This window comes from Terrapene carolina, unplaced genomic scaffold (genome assembly GCF_002925995.2).
Source record: "Terrapene carolina triunguis isolate 2854851 unplaced genomic scaffold, T_m_triunguis-2.0 Scaffold236, whole genome shotgun sequence".
NCBI lineage: Eukaryota > Metazoa > Chordata > Testudines > Emydidae > Terrapene > Terrapene triunguis.
In genome coordinates, this window is record NW_020664587.1 from 10,254,371 (window position 1) to 10,270,553 (window position 16,183).

The 16,183-nt window shown below is 41.1% G+C and overlaps 2 protein-coding genes across 5 annotated transcripts in view; one reads left to right on the top strand and one right to left on the bottom strand.

Annotated features, from left to right (window-relative positions):
- The window catches only part of RSRP1 (arginine and serine rich protein 1), a 6,686-nt gene extending 911 nt beyond the window's left edge, over positions 1-5,775 (top strand). Inside the window, exons 2-6 of one of the 4 annotated variants that reach the window (XR_002908297.3) lie at positions 1,118-1,762; positions 2,140-2,294; positions 3,538-3,621; positions 4,505-4,739; positions 4,828-5,775. Coding sequence is in view for 3 of the 4 variants with exons in the window: in XM_024203663.3 (XP_024059431.1) it covers positions 1,216-1,762; positions 2,140-2,294; positions 3,538-3,621; positions 4,505-4,681 (963 nt within the window). In the remaining variant the exon portion in view is untranslated. Of the gene's footprint in view, positions 1-6; positions 223-1,117; positions 1,763-2,139; positions 2,295-3,123; positions 3,622-4,504 lie in introns of those variants that run through there. The other 3 variants (XM_024203665.3, XM_024203663.3, XM_024203664.3) reach the window with 3 other exon arrangements.
- Positions 5,776-8,396: 2,621 nt separating this feature from the next.
- Positions 8,397-13,094, bottom strand: SYF2 (SYF2 pre-mRNA splicing factor). Its single transcript, XM_024203692.1, has 7 exons — positions 12,996-13,094; positions 12,562-12,672; positions 11,246-11,371; positions 10,738-10,855; positions 10,512-10,602; positions 10,062-10,160; positions 8,397-8,940 (listed from the first exon to the last, which is right to left on the bottom strand). Exons 1-7 carry the CDS (start codon positions 13,029-13,031, stop codon positions 8,775-8,777), a joined length of 747 nt encoding a protein of 248 aa, XP_024059460.1. The 5' UTR covers positions 13,032-13,094; the 3' UTR covers positions 8,397-8,774.
- Positions 13,095-16,183: the final 3,089 nt, after the last annotated feature.

Here is a 16,183-nt window from a genome sequence, read left to right on the forward strand (position 1 = left end):
TCCTTGCCAATGGAAGCACCCAAGTCAGGCAGTGGAGCAGGTCAGCTTTCCTGGCAGGTGCACTGTGCCTGTGTTCTGTACAATGCAGAGAACTTGTTGGCACTTGCAGATTCGCCGTTCTTTGTAGACAGCACTCAGCACAGTGAGCTTAGCTTTCATTGCAGGCTTCCTCTTTTAGGTGTGTCCTGTTCTGGGACTTGTGAGCTTGGCATTTATTTAAAGGTAAGGTAGGGTATGCAAACTCCATTTTTCATCTCTATATTGACAGTAAAGGAAATAAATGTAATTGACATTAAAAATTTCATGCTTATCTGTAATGTGTTCCAGTAAGTCCTAAGATTTGCTGGATAACTTCTGTATTCAGTGAACACTAAATACAAATGCCAGGCTTGAATGGAGTTCCTTTAATCAGAAGACTGTGGCACAGTCATAGCAAAGCCAAGAGGGGATTTGAAAGGTGGAGATAGGGGAAGTATTTATTCCCTAGAATGCAGTACCATTTTAATAACTAGAACTAAAATGGCTGCTGGTATATGATGGCGGCCATCTTAGCTATTCGTATTTAGTATTTTAAATTTTCAAATACAAATACTATAAAATTTCTGGTATTTGGCATATGAATTGATCTGTTCATTGGCATTACATTCATGACAGTACAATTCACTGTAGTCAACTTTCTTTCAGAGGAAACTGCTATTTCACAACAGAAATGCTTTTCTTTCATTTAAAATGGTCCCTTGTAAACTGAAAATAGTTTGTTGGAACATCTGCACAAGTCATACAGTGAAAATCTGCACTTCATTAGCCTTAATGCCATGTAATTGTCTGCATGTGCAAATATATCTGCATATTAGCAGTATGCTTCTGAGAGAGAATTTGGCCACATTCTGAAACCATTAATTTATGGGAAATGTGTGTGATAAAGCCAGGAAGAAATTAACTACAGAGAAAAAGTTAAAGCAGTAAATAGAACTGTCTAGGGCAGAAGGTTCAAGAGCTATTTTGCAGTTTTACTTTTCACTTTTAGCTATCCTAAGTTTTGTGAGTATAGTAGACTTAAGTTGACCTTGGTTTGTTGACAAAGAATAAATCTTAAACCAATTTTTTTTCTAAACAGGAACTGAAACTGGATGTTCTAGAACATCATTCAAAACAGATACAATTTCTAAAGGCACTGTCACAGAAAAACTGCAGGCAAACAAAAAGACAGAGGATATGACAAATTACATGGATGATTTAACTCTAAGCTCACCAAAAGAGAGAGATTCTCGCTCAAAGTCCAAAACTAGTCGGGGCAGATCATCTTCAAGATCATCTAGCAGATCATCTTGCAGTTCACGATCTAGTTCAAGCACGTCTTCAACTTCCTCAAGGAGTTGGAGCAGGTCTAGAAGCAGATCAAGATCACGAGCTAGAAGAAATGGTTCCAGAAGGTATAGAAGATACTCAAGATCATATTCCAGAAGTCGGTCAAGATCACGTAGCCTTCGATACAGAGGAAGGTACCATCCTAGAACCTACAGGAGATACCGCCGTTCTCCTCCAAGGTATAGATCACGCAGCAGGTCCTGGTCTCATGGAAGATCATGGTCTCGTGGAAGACCATATTATAGAAGATCCTTTTCAAGAAGCAGATCACGATCAAGAGGCCGAAGATACTATGGATTTGGGAGAACCATATATCCTGAGGCTTACAGAAGTTGGAGAAGCAGATCACGAACAAGATCTCGTAGCAGAACACCTCTGCACTTAAGTGAAAAAGGTATTTGCATTCAGCGGGTAGCAGCATACCTGCTTCGTAACATGGGTGGGAAGGAATAGAACTCAAGACTGAGTCATTTGTAGACTTTTCCTGTTGCTAGATTTATATAGAATTTTAATATTTGGTGCTGTAGTTCTGTCCTAGAACGTCAACTGAAAATCTGATTTGGATTGCTTACCCGTTTTATGTTCGTTTTTGGAATTGCCATCTTTATAAACACTACAGTTTAAAGGGGATGGTATCTATAAATTTACACTAGTTTGGGAACATACTTTTTCCAGGGTAAACTGACTTTGCACTGGACTCAGTGTTTCTTTTTGGGTGAGTCAGTACGCCATGATTACCCTTACAGAAGATGTTTCTTCTTTTTTATGTAGATAGGAGGGAACTCTTAGAAATTGCAAAGGCTAATGCTGCAAAAGCCCTGGGAACAGATAACATAGTCTTGCCAGCTAGCTTGAGAGTCTACAGCCTATCCAAAGAGACAAATGGTGGAAAATGCAGAAGTGAAGATTCTGCGGAGTCCACTGAGGTAATTATAAACTGGAGTAATCTTGATTTTAAAGGTAAACTTTTTTCAAAACTACACTACTAATACGACATGCATGAAAAGCTGTGCTAGCCTTAATTTTTCATTGCGAAGTACCTTTAAATTTTCAAATACTAATTGTATTATGAAATGAAACATCCAAGTTTTTAAACTTATCAAGATGCTGAAAACCTTTGTAGACCTGTTTAAAGCTGGAAGAGTACCTTGGAATCTTAGATGGTTGCTCTCATTATTTGCCTACCGACTTTCCACTAGTGATATGTGAGGAAGGAGAGAGAATTTTCAAACCCAATAGGGAAGTGCCCATTATGTTGGCTGATCTGTTTTTTGCCCCAAAACAATTAAAGGCTTATTTGCCAAAGCCTATTTAATAGACGTTTGTAAAGATTAATCTTTGTGCTTGATAACTGTCGTATAGTCTTTTCATATGCATCAGATTGTTCCCAGAAATCCCATGCCCAGACCCCAAATACATTTTACATACTGTATTTCTGTCTTATAGAAATCATGAATATGGTCTCCAGACATTGATGAAGAAAATCTGGTGGTAATTAAGGAGCTTGTGGGCTCTAGCTGCTGTGAATTAGGGGAGGGAAAAGAGAACTTAATCAGGTTAAACTAGTTTTGCACTAGAAAGCTGTTAACGTTCGTTGCATCTGGTCAGATGCACACCTACAATAGTAACTACGTAGCAGTAGCTTATACCAAACTTGTATTTCAAAATTAAAGAAAGTAAACTTAGTAAGGGTTTCTTGGACAACTAAATAAATGGCACAGGTGTCCCTTTCATAATGTATGTAATATATTCCAGATGTTGAGAGATTACAGAAGAAGAGGCCTGCATCACTTGCAGATAAGTTTATTGTCCTTCTCCAAAGCTCTGCAGGGTGGATATGCAGAGTTTATGCACAACTTGCTGTAACATTCCATTTCAATTTATGAAGTCCATGCTTACAATAAATTCCCTAGTTAAAGCTAAAACATGAGCATGGATATAAGGTTGTACATTGACACAATTATGTTGATAGAAATACTAAACATTTCCCAATTTGAGTTTTCAACACTGATCTGATCTGTATGTGCATTCTAGTACTTTACAGTTTTAAAGCCACTATTGATCTCAATAGCTGAGACAAAACTTACACTAGACTATTCATACTCTAAGTGAGTTTCCTTAATTCACATAGAATGTGACCCTGTTTAAACTCTGTGCCTTCTCCTCTAGCAATCCAGAAGACTAACAGAAAACGTAACCAAAAGTGGAACTGAGAGATCTCCCTCAATGAAAGGCCCATTTTTCAGCCCTAATGTAAGTGCATATTTCTAAGATAGGAAATATTGATTTCCAGCTTATTCTTTCACATATGTAGTACATTCTATCTAACCTTGGAAGTCAGTTGGGTTCAATTTACTACCCTCTTTAATAGCCCTCCATGTATAATATAGTTAGGTAATTCAAGAGAAATGTGGAGTGTAGGGATATTATTACTGAGGCCTGGTCTACACTAGGGAGGGGAATCGACCTAAGATACTTTGACTTCAGCTACGCTATTCTCCTAGCTGAAGTTGCATATCTTAAGTCGACTTACCTCGCATCCTCACGGCGTGCAGTCAGCTGCCACCGCTCCCGCCTCTTGCCGCAGTGGAGTACAGGAGTTGATGGTAGAGCGATCAGGGATTGATTTATCGAGTATACACTAGACGTGATAAATCAATCCCCGATAGATCGATCACTACCCGCCAATCTGGCGGGTAGGGAGACGTAGCCTGAGATTAGGCTCTCCGGAGGCAAAAGCATTTAGAAGTAAGCCATAGATTTGTAAGCTGTAGTGTTGTGGACCTTCCAACTTGTACAACTGGTCACTCAAGTTGACCAGAAGTTAGTGAAAAGCAAATTTGGCTTCGTTAAATCGGGATTATATAGCAAGCATCATTCTCATCTTCATAAATACAAAGTTGTGCTATGGCAATTTAAAATTACAAATGCAAGCTTCAGTGAAGCTTTTATTTTTCATTTCTTTACCTGTGTGTATTGATTTCAGTATTCCTGGATTCATTCTAAAAAACTGGCTTTCATAAACTACAAATAGTCTTCTAAAGCTGTAGGTAACAATTGTGGACACTTTTCACATTTTTCTTTTTTAAAAAAGAAAAGAAAAAAGTATATTCTAACTTTTTTTTCTTCTCCCCAGAACACAATGGCAAAGCCAGTACTCCAGAAACCAGCAAGTCTCTCTGTTAAAGAGACAGCAGTATCCTTGGGAAAAGAAGATACAAAGAGAACTCCCTATGGGCAATGGGTTCCAATGAAGGAGGAAAACAGCTTATTTAACCTTTCACCTAAAAGCGCACCCTTCCGAGCACGCTAGCACCTTTCACTCACTGCCCTGTGAACTATTGGCATTATGCATTACTTCCAGAAGCGAGGTCTGAAATCCTCTTATCCGGTTGAATATTTTTGTTAATAAGTATTTAAAGATGTTAATTTTGACATGTTAGATTTTTTTTTTTCCAGATCTGAAAACACAGCACAATGACCCAGAAACTACAAGTGGGAATCTTAGGTATATATTTGTAAATACCTTTTTGTATCACTAGAATGGAGTAGAAATTACAGGTGGGTAACTTCTTCTCAATGTTACTTTAGCAGCCACTGTTCTGAACATTTGTAATGCATTATTTAAGTAAAACCTCTGTTTTGTTCTTTAAGGCCCTATGTAATAATTCAGTTGAACTGTGAAGTTGCCCTCTTTGTTTCTAGTCTGAGCTCTGTAGGTGGAAATTGGCCTTATGTAATTAGCTTTGAGTGAATGGTGAAGTACTAAAGAGCAAATAGGAAATAATCAGATGCTCTCAATAGACTTCAGATGTTGGAGCAACTTGATTTCAAGTTAAAAATGTTAAATGCGTATCCTGCTCTGAGTGATTCTCTGGAATACACTTTCTTAAATCTCTCTGCAGATGTTTGCATTACGATTGTATGATTGTCATGCAGAAATCCTTACTCAGTTATGGCCCAGTCGTGCATGTTTAATCTTAAGGAATGAGAGTCCCACTATATGTTGCTTTCTATTTGAACTTCTAAAATTGACACTTAAAACTTAATCACAGTTCTTCTTGTTGGTGATAAGTCTTAAAAACAAGCCTTGAACTAAATCACCACTACTCAGATCTAAAATGGTAATCATAAAATTTACTCAGATCCCCTGGACTTCAAAGCAGTAAGGATATATTGATGTGAGGAAGTTTACATTATCCTAATTTGTTTCCAGTCCTGATCCTATACCAGTGATCTACACATGCCAGCTTGACATTTGAAGCATTGATGTATAAAGTGTGTGATCAAGTAATACTTCCTTAGGGCTTCATAACATTTACTGTGACTTTTTGGGGGGGGAAGAGACAAGACTGACTAAACTTGAATTCATGTAAAGGGTTTGCACAATAAAACTTGTATTGAATATTCTGGTGTGGAAACTTTTTTTTTAACAAGTGTAATGTACTCTTTCCCTAACTAGTAGTAGCTGTTGCTTTATTGAGGCAGTGCAAACAAGTTGTAATCTTAGTTGCATTTCCCTTGGCTGACCAACGCTTAGTCTATGGGAAAACTAGTGTTGTACAAGGAGAAATATCCCAGTGCTGTTGTCTTGGTTGGGGAAGAAGTATCTTCAACAAAAAATACCAGTTCAATATGGAATAAAACAAGATGCTGTCACTCACATTCTACAATGAATAGCCAGAGGGAAAAAATGCCTAACTTCTGAATACAGTGTGGGGAGGAGCAGCTTTACTGCACCTCCCACCTGTGGAAGCCACAAAAATAGAAAATTCATAATGTAGAACAATGGCAAAATCAGTCATTGCTTTAAAGTAGTGCAACTTAATACAGGCTATAATCTTTTCTAGGTCGTCAGACTAGGTGAATGGCAAAAAAGCAGGTTAACTTGTTCAGCCTACCTACTGCTGTTCAGGCAGAACTAATTCATTTAATAATAAAAAAAGCATGTTTAGCCAGTGCTGCAGTGTAAACATGTCTGTATTTGCACAGGGGCAACTTAAAGGTCCCCATAAGTTCACATCTTTAGTGTCCACAGGGGGGGATTTCAGCATAGTACTAGTGAGCACTGCTAGTCATACAACCTTTAGGTTACACTGCAGTCCTCACTAAAGTGCTGAACAGTAACTCCCCCTGTGGGTGCTAAAGATGTGAACTTAAAGTGACCTTCAAATTCATACCTCCATTGTTTGTGCAGGGGGGGGGTTAGTGCAGCAGTTTGGGGAGCACTGCTATTCACACCCCTTAGGCCAGGGGTAGTCTATTTTTTGGTCAAGGTCCAAACTCCAGAGAAACTACTACAGCTTTGTGTAGATGTGTCCACTATCTACACAACTGTAGGTATGTGCAAAAAACCCCTCAAGAGCACCACTTAAACAGAGGCTCCTGTTCTATAGGTATGTTTTCACCTATCACCCTCAAGCTTTAAGGGTTCTTCACCCCTCTTGTGGGAACTTATTGGTCAGCAGCTTTTGCCAACTACTATAGAATGGTGAAAAGCAAAGAGGAGGAAAGACTGTCAGAGCGGGTGGATTGCTCAACTGCTGTTGTGTAGTAGCATGTTTATAATGATAAATGATGCAGCATCTGGGAACAAAGTCCAGTTCCTCATAAGGGTTACTGTAATCATACTCTGCTTCCCTTAGTTTTTTGTTTTTGGGGTGTGTGTGAAGAGAAGCTACAATCTCCTGTGATTGCAGCTAGAGGTATAAGGTCTGCAACTGATGCTCTGCCCTAGAAGCATCCACTGAGGAATGTAGCAGCTGCAAGTTACCCAGGCGCACACAGGCCTTGTCTAGACTAGAAAGGTATTGCCTGCTTATACCAACAGTTATTTTTGCCCCATAACTTAAACCAGTTCCCTGTACAAAACAAGCTATGCAAGCAAAAGGTCTTTCTGGGATATAACTGCACAGAAAGGGGCTGATAGTAAAACTAAGTACAGAGCAACCATAAGGGCTCAACCAGCCCCCAGCCTTTTGCCAATTAATGCAGGTATTTTCTCAAGCCCTCTGTTCCATCTTCCACTAGAGGTTCCTCAACACTAAGGTTAGAGTTTAGGTTCCCACAGGCCTACAGAGGTGAATTGGACCCTGATATTTCCCATACCATGGATCCACATTCCCCAAACTTTGCCCCTTCATGTTTGCAAGAACAGCATCCAAAAGGTAATTTGAGTGTAAATTAGCATCTCAGTTTACAGACCACCTGAGCCTGGTCAAACCTGCAACATATTTGAAACAAACATTACTGTACAATTGCTTTTATACAATACAAACTTAAAATGGAGTTTTGTCTGAAACAGCCACACTGTCAAGTAGCAGATTTCCAGTATCTTGTTCCAGAGTACACAGTCTTACCTTGAGAGTTGCCCTCCCCTAATCAAATTCTTTCCAAGGAGAATTAGACAAGAAGTTCTGTCTCTTGAGCCAACAAGTCAAAAGAAACCACCACCTCCCCCATAAAGATGTGAAGTCTTGCTGCTTTAGCAGCCTGCAGAGGTTTATACCTAGCTGAAGAGCTTTCTATATGCACAGCACATGCTCCTGCATTTTAATTATAGCATGGTAGGTGAGAAGATACAATTGTAATTAGCTTTGCTCTTATAAAGATGGGGAAAATTGCAGCAAAGTTAAAATTGCCCAGTGTCACACAGGAAAACTAAGAACATCTCAATTTTAATGCAACTCTGTTCAGTAAAAAGAACAGGAGTACTTGTGGCACCTTAGACACTAACAAGTTTATTTGAGTGTAAGCTTTCATGGGCTACATCCCACTTCTGATGCCACAACTAGTCCTGTTCTTTTTGTGGATACAGACTAACAGGGCTGCTACTCTGAAATCTGTTCAGTAAGACTACCAAAATTCAAGGTTACATATTTGCTCCACAATAAGGATATCAGTCATCTGGTTTTTACTCTCTGCTCACTTCTCCTCCTTCCCCCCCACTCCCCAAAACAAAACCACCAAACAAACTTCCACACATTTACTACTAGTGTGGAAGAAACAAACAAAAAAAAAGTCAGGCATGTAGTTCTGTGTTTAATAGTCACAACTACTTTACAAAATCTGAATCAAACAAACAAAAACTACATTTATGTAACTGCAGGGTATGATCTGAGTACCAACCCTTTTGAGGTTTCCTAAATGTACAAAAACTAGCCACCATTGGAAGGGCAAGCTATGTATAGCTATGATACCCAATGTCATTCAAGCATTTGTGCAATACACATTATTGGATTTAAAAAAAAAGCTTTCACAAGTTTCATTTAATATTAAAAGTATGGCAAAGTTTATATTTGCACAATTAGCATGTTGATACAGTTTTTAAGCCTTTCTGCAAAACATGCCTAGTTTGTACTGAACAATTTAATTGTAGAATTGTGCCTCTCTTGGGATGTGAAAGATTAGACGGCTGTTCCTCTCTCCAAATTCTGTTTAATTTCTGCTGTATATTTCCCATAGAACCTTTCTGCCTTCTTATTGAATTTGGCATTTCTCTCATTAATGTAATCAATATCCGCATCATCATTATAAGCACGTCGTCGACTGTATTTTTCACGTTTTTCAATTCTGTAAGAGAATTACATTAATATTTTCAGACCCCTGATGTACAGAAAACTAGTTATTAGAATGAATACATTCCTATATCTACAGTAAAAGCCATCACTATTAAAACCAAGTGGAAATTACATACACCACTGGATGTATTTCTTCAGTGAAAGTGATTGGTATTTGTATTGATTGCCTGTTTTGGTCACACTGGAAACTGCAGGTTAATAGCAGAACGGGGGTTAGATGTTGCTTATGCCTGTACATGAAATTTTTCCCCTTTGGGGTCTAATCCTGCAGGATGCTGAACATCCTCAACTCCTATTGTTGAGGGCACTCAGCACCTAACAGAATTGGGCCATGAATATCTATCCTTGAATTTTTACACTTGCAAAGCTATATACCCACACAATGTGAAATCGAAGCATAAGTACTCAGAAAAAATTTAAAACTTAAATTGCGGTTCTTAAAGTGAAATGAAGAGGAGAGTGCCTATTTCAGTCAATCTTTCAAGAAATTTTAGAGGGTATCTTCAGAATTTTAAGTACTTGGTCAGAGAATATTAAAGTTGCTGTAGTTTTAAAGGAAATAAGCAGGGATACTGCTTTTTTCTATGATTAAGAGATGACAGGAGAAAAGTTGATGGGAAATAGCACTATTTTTTGTTCCCATTATGATGAGAAAAAACACATTTTCATTACATTTTATTGGAATCTGATGTCCAGTAATTAGGATAAATATACCAAGGCATTCCATTATCTTTTTAGTCTTACAAAGTACGATTATTAGACATCATTGATATTTTCTAACTGGCTACTGATTGGTGCCAGGATTTTGCTTCAAAATACTTTGATGTACCCAATGAAAATCAACATGTAAAATAAAATAGGCATGGGCATCTATTGTGCAGCAACACGTTCTTCCAATGTGTACAGAATTGCATAAAAATCCTGTATATAGAGACTAGTGTACAGATTCATAAATAGGGCAGGCTATACTGACCGTATACTTAAATACACGTCTTTATGCAGAAGCTACCAGACACCACAAGTTATGCTTGTACTAAGACAAACAAAATAGCAAAAGCACCGCATGTTATGAATGCAATGGTTTGATATAATTAGGACCATCTTATTACTTACTGTTTTTCAAGATCTGTAACCATTCTATCAACCCCTTCTTTACATGGTACATGAGTTCCATGAAGAAGACTGTTTGCTGTTGGATACAATTCTTCTCCGCTGAACGAGAAAGGGGTAAACAGTAAAAAACAAACTTTGTCAAATTACTAATTTTTTGTACATAACAACTGTTTTATCAAAATAGAACAGGGACAAGATAGAGAACACGAACTAGCATATTACAAGTTACACATCTACAGTATCATCCAGGATATAACTCTTATGGGACCTTGACAGAAGGCCATTTGTATTGCAATGCACATAAAAGAATAGACAAGATGAAATATGTTTGAATTACATGAACTAAAAAGAATTTTCAGCCTTTTTAGACACTAGTTCATCAAAACAATTCATATTTACAGGTAATGTCATTTAAAAAAATACATGGGTCTGCCAAAAAGAGAAACTTACTTTTCTTCTCTTAGCTTTTCATATTTTTCCATGTCAGGTTTGATCTGCTTGGTTAACCTCTGATACTGGCGCAACTGAGCAGCTGCATAATCTTTAGAATAAAATGGATTGCAATTAACAGAAGACCTTTTCTGTGTGGCTCAAGTTTTAGTGAAAACGTATTTAAAAAGATTAAATATTTGTATCCCCCTAGCCAAGCCCTGAAAAATAAAATTAAGTTGCTTACCTGAAAATCCTAGGTCTGGATTTTTTCTCTTCTTTTTCCTTTCCCATCTTTCTGCATCCTCAGCACTGATTTCTAACAACTTCACCCGCTCGTAATCTTCTCCTTTAGAGGCACATTCCTAATATAAATACAAGCAATTCTTAAATTTTTAAAGCATAACAAAAAAGCAGTAGACAAGATTAGTAGATTAGAGATATTTTCCTAATTTTATTTACACTGTAAATTTGATAATACCAGACAATCTCACCAAGGATCCTAGTCTGATGCTGGATGATTTTTTTGTTTTTAATATTTATATATAGCTACACACATCCAAGAAGATACAGTCCCTACCCAGGGGTACTAAACTGATCCTGCAGAGACTTATGCACATGCTTAATGTAATGTACTACTGGTAGTTGTACTGAAGTCAATGCAACTATTCACAGCACATAGTGTTAAAATCTTTGCAGGATAGTGTCCTAAAATGAAAGGTTATGGTTGCAATCAACATTTATATGTGTTATACCTTCTTCTTTTCCTCAACCTTCAGTTCCCATTCCAGTCGAGCCTTTTTTGCTTCCCAGTTTGCAGGCAACTTAAGTCTTTTATCTTCTTCCACAACTTCCTGGTGATTTAGCTTGCGAGCTTCATTCTAGGAGTAAAAGTTTGTCACTGAACTCACAGAAAATGGCAATATACAATCATAAAAGTCAGAAAGCAGAAGAAGCCTATTAAATAATTTAGTCCACCCACTTGCAGTGGCAGGTTCTCATATCCCTCCCCCGAAAATGCCTCAGTTATTAAAGTCAATGTTTAAAGTCAAATTTACACAAGTTACAAGGGAAGGTACTGTACCCCTGGGGTCAGACTTGGGTTATGAGGGATTACAAGTATCGGTTACAAGGTTCACAAGAAACATACAAGGCACATAACCATCATAGACCCAGACTGGGGTGCGGGAGTTTTTAAAACATCAGTGGATAAGTGGGCTCGGGTACGCCACCCATGGAATGTATTTAGAGTCCAAGTCAGTAGTGGTGTAGTGCATAAGTACATGGGTGGGGTGCGTCCCTTGGTTCGTCAGGGAAGGAAGTGGGTTATTTCCCTGGCTGGCGGTCTAGATTACTCGACCCGGTACTGGCCATGTATATGTCTCTGGACCATCTGATGGTGTCGGACACCATGAGCTGTCTCATGAGCTGTCTCATGAGCTGGCTGTAGCGTCGACCAACTCCGCACGCTCTCAGTACTGGCTCGTTGTGGGGGTCTACTGCACGTGATTTTAGCCAAAAGGCTGGTAAGAGATTAATCTAAACATTGATTTCCACCCACTGATATTTAAATTAAATCAAAGCAATTATTTTAGAGGAGTTTGAAATTACTTTCATCTCCCCCCCCCCCGCCCCCAGTGAATTTTGTATAACAGAAAGTGACAAGATAAGTGTCCCATTGACCTTCTTGGCACACAGAAAAGGAACATTTAGAACATTCTGTAAAACTGTCTTAGGTCCTCTGACAAAAGCATTTTTGTCTACCCTGAGAAAACCCTTATTGTCTCCCCCAATATATGATTTCCCAGGTGAGAATTCAGAGGAATTAAATGCTAGAATTTATTTTTGTTTGTGGAATTTTGCATGGGGATGATTAGGATTCCCTCTCCCCTCCCCTACTTTATAATGTAGAACTTTAAGGACCTGTTACCTTTTTTGGTTTTAAAGGTACCTTCAAATAATTGCTGCAAAAAGAAGTCTGTGGCTCAGTTACCCCAAACTGCAAACCAAACCTGGCTAGGAGCACGACTGGCCTACCGTCCTGGCCATTTGGCAGCACAGGCTATATTACCCTTTTCATATGGAGCTCTCTGAACTTCCTCAACCTCTCCTCCCTCTTCTGGGCAGCCAACTCCTCCGCTGCAGTAGGCGCAGATTCTTCGTCGGAGCTGGCAGAAGAGGCCTAGAACAACAAACGTGAAATGCTTGGATTTGATTTAAAAGAGGGAGGTTTGCATCCATGGCTCGAGAGCACAATGTTTTGAACCAGGGTATTAGAGTCGGTGCCACCATCTCCCTCCACATGCCCTCCAACCTCCCTCCACATGCCCTCCAACCTACCCCCAGACTCCATCCCACACCTACCCTACCCCTTCACCATCCCACCATACAGCCCCGACCCACAACAGCCTCCATCTCCAAAGTTACCCCCTCCTTCTCCAGACCCCTTCCCTCTCTGCCCAGCCCAGCTCTCTAGCCCCTAGGAAGCGCTGTCAGGCGCCTCACCCCTCCGTGCGGGGCTCCATCCCCCACCGCCGCCATCCCCCTCTACGTAGTCAACACAAGCGGGCAGCCGCGGCTTAACTTCCGGCTTTCTCAAGTCGCTTCCGGCCCACGCACCACCCACGGAGGAAGTGACGTTGATGCCCTGCCCGAGGGCTGCGTTAGAGCCCCCTGTCTGCGGGCAGAGCGCCCTCTGCTGCCAGGAGGGATTCAGGGCAGGGCCTGAAGCCAGGGATGGGAGGAGAGGAGGTGGTGGGAAGGGAGAACACACACAGAGAAGAACAGGAGTACTTGTGGCACCTTAGAGACTAACAAATTTATTAGAGCATAAGCTTTCGTGGGCTACAACCCACTTCTTCGGATGCACAGAGAAGGGGGGAGGAGAGGAGGCAGAGCAGGAAAGAACCTAGGGACAGGGGTGGGTGGGAGAATCCCTCCCAAGCTGTTCATAATGGCTGGAAGAGCCGTCCCCTGTTGGAGGGGGTGACCCTGGCACTCCCAAACCAACCAGGGCGAGCCCCCCCACATGTACAGGGGAACCGCGCTGCCATCCAATCCCACGGCAGCCTGCGCTGCCCTTTGAAGCTGGGCGCACCTCAACGGCGGCCGTCGGAACCATAGGCCACGCTTGGAAGTTTGGGCCTAGGAGACTTGTCCAAGGTCGCACAGCAAGGGAATGGGAGATCCAGGGCCAGAACTTGGCAATTCCTGCTCCAGCCCATTAGAGGTGGAGTCTTGCTCGCAAGAGATGCAATCAGCTGCCCAGACACGTCACACATGAAGTCCTGCTGCCTTCTTGGGGAACAGTGACTTTTGCATCTCATCAGCGGGTTTCTTCTTGCGGGCAGGTCCCTGTCGGAGATGGCAAATCGGATGTAGTGCTGCACACACCTATCAGACAGCCTGATTTGAATACACAGCACATTCACAGTTGGGTAACACTTCACAAACAAACAAGATGACCAGGCTTCTCTTCTGTGCAAGCTTTATCCAGGACAAATGACTTGAAACAACCTAAGTGACCTAATGAAAAAGTACTTTAAAATAGAATTGATTTCCACTTTGAACCATAAAAATGTCATTTCCAATAGTACCGGGAAAGCATCCATCCTTATAACTGCCTGCCTGATATTCTGAAGCGACTTTAAGTCCTGTAGCTTTTAAGGCTGTGAGGGAATCCATCAGCAAGCTTCCCCTTGACAGTACTCTACCAGGTATTAGTGACTAATTGATGTATTACAACTATAGACTTGCCCACAGGGGACAGTTGAGCAGACTGGTTGCATGGGATGAATTCTCTGCATGCCTCTGGAACCTTATGCATTTAGAGAGGGAGAATCAAGAGCCAGTTTCTGGAAATGACATGTTTATTCACGTTGATGAACACGCAGATGTGGGTGATATTATGGAAAAATCAGTGGTGTTGGTTTTCCAATGTAAGGATTTTGCTGGAGACTGAAAACCATTATTAAACATTTTTTTCCCCCATGCGAATTTTAATGCTCCTGAATGGTACTGGCTGAAAGTCTTGGAGAATGCAATCCTCTGTTTACCCATAGATCAGATACAGCAGTAATGCAAGTTTGTACTGTCCTGCCTTTGTGCCTTAACCCAACTATAGAAGTATCATATCTAAAGGTAAGAGCTTGTTTTCAGTCTTCATAGCACATTCACTCATTGGCCTTTCCCCTAAGAGTGCTAACAAGGGCACTAATCAATGCCAGTAGCAGAGGTGGATTCTGTGGCATAGACACTTGTCTGCCCGAGACTAGGCTGAAGCCCATCAACTCGTTAGACTCACAGAACAGCCACCACATAGTACCTAATTTGTACCGGCAGCTCCAGTGAAAGCCTCTGTATCCCATTACAAACACTGCCTAACCCATCCCAGCTGTAAACATAAACAACACTTGATATAGTTACTCTGGCTTGTTTTGGCTTGCAACTCATCTAAAATGTAAACATCTATTAAATACATAGGGCAAGATCCTCAACTGGTGGAGATTAATGTAGCTTCATTGATTTATAGCAGCTGAGACTCTGGCCCATAAATGCAAGACATGTTATGATAAGTAGTCAATAACAGAGAACTGTGCAAGTTTATAGAAAACAGAGAATAACCAGCACAAAGTTAGGGAGGAGAGAATGGTAGCTTAGATACGACAGTGATCAGCACAGTTATAAGAACCTAAAGAGAGAAATGGCCCATGTGAAAAAATACCGTAATATTCATAGTAATTATTCTAGATTATCATTTCTAGAACAGTACTTAGTTCTTACAAAGGAGCTATATACTACTGTGAACTGTAGTGCTTATTGCAATCTGTAGATTAGCTTTATCAGGGAGGGGAGAAATGGACTCTAAAGCCAAGGTACAGGGTGAAGGAGGGAGTAGGGTGACCAGACAGCAAGTGTGAAAAATCGGGACAGTGGGTCGGGGGTAATAGGAGCCTATATAAGAAAAATTCCCAAATATCAGGACTGTCCCTGTAAAATCAGGACATCTGGTCACCTTAGGAGGGATAGCTCAGTGATTTGAGCATTGGCCCACTACACCCAGGGTTGTGAGTTCAATCTTTGAGGGGGCCATTTAGGGATCTGGGGCAAAAAAAAAGGAAATAGTTGGGGATTGGTCCTGCTTTGAGCTGGGGGTTGGACTAGATGAACTCCTGAGGTCCCTTCCAACCCTAATATTCTATGAAAAGATGGGTCATGGCAGTAGAAAGATGACAAAGTTGGGTACTGACTAGGGTTACCATATTAAAACATTTAAAAAAGAAGACACTCCACAGGGCCCTGCCCCTTCCCCGCCCCCATTCCAACCCCTTCCCCAAAGTCTCCACCCCCTCCCCTGAGCACCCTGCATTCTCCCTCCTCCTCCCTCCCAGCCACACGAAACAGCTGCCCGAGCGCTACCGGCTTCACGGTTTGCCGGGCAGCCCCCATGCCTCCGGACCCTGCGACCCCGTCCGGGCACTTCCCCTTCAGGGGCGCAGGGTCTGGAGGTATGAGGGCTGCCCGACAAACCGTGAAGCCGGTAGCGCTCGGGCAGCTCGGCTCTTACGGAGTCAGGGAGCAGCAGCAGTCGCCGGAGCCCGCTCTAAGGTAAGCCAGGGATGCCAGCAAAGCTGGGAGTATTTTTCCCAGACATGTTCGGCTTTTTGGAAATTCCCCCCGGACGGGGGGGAATA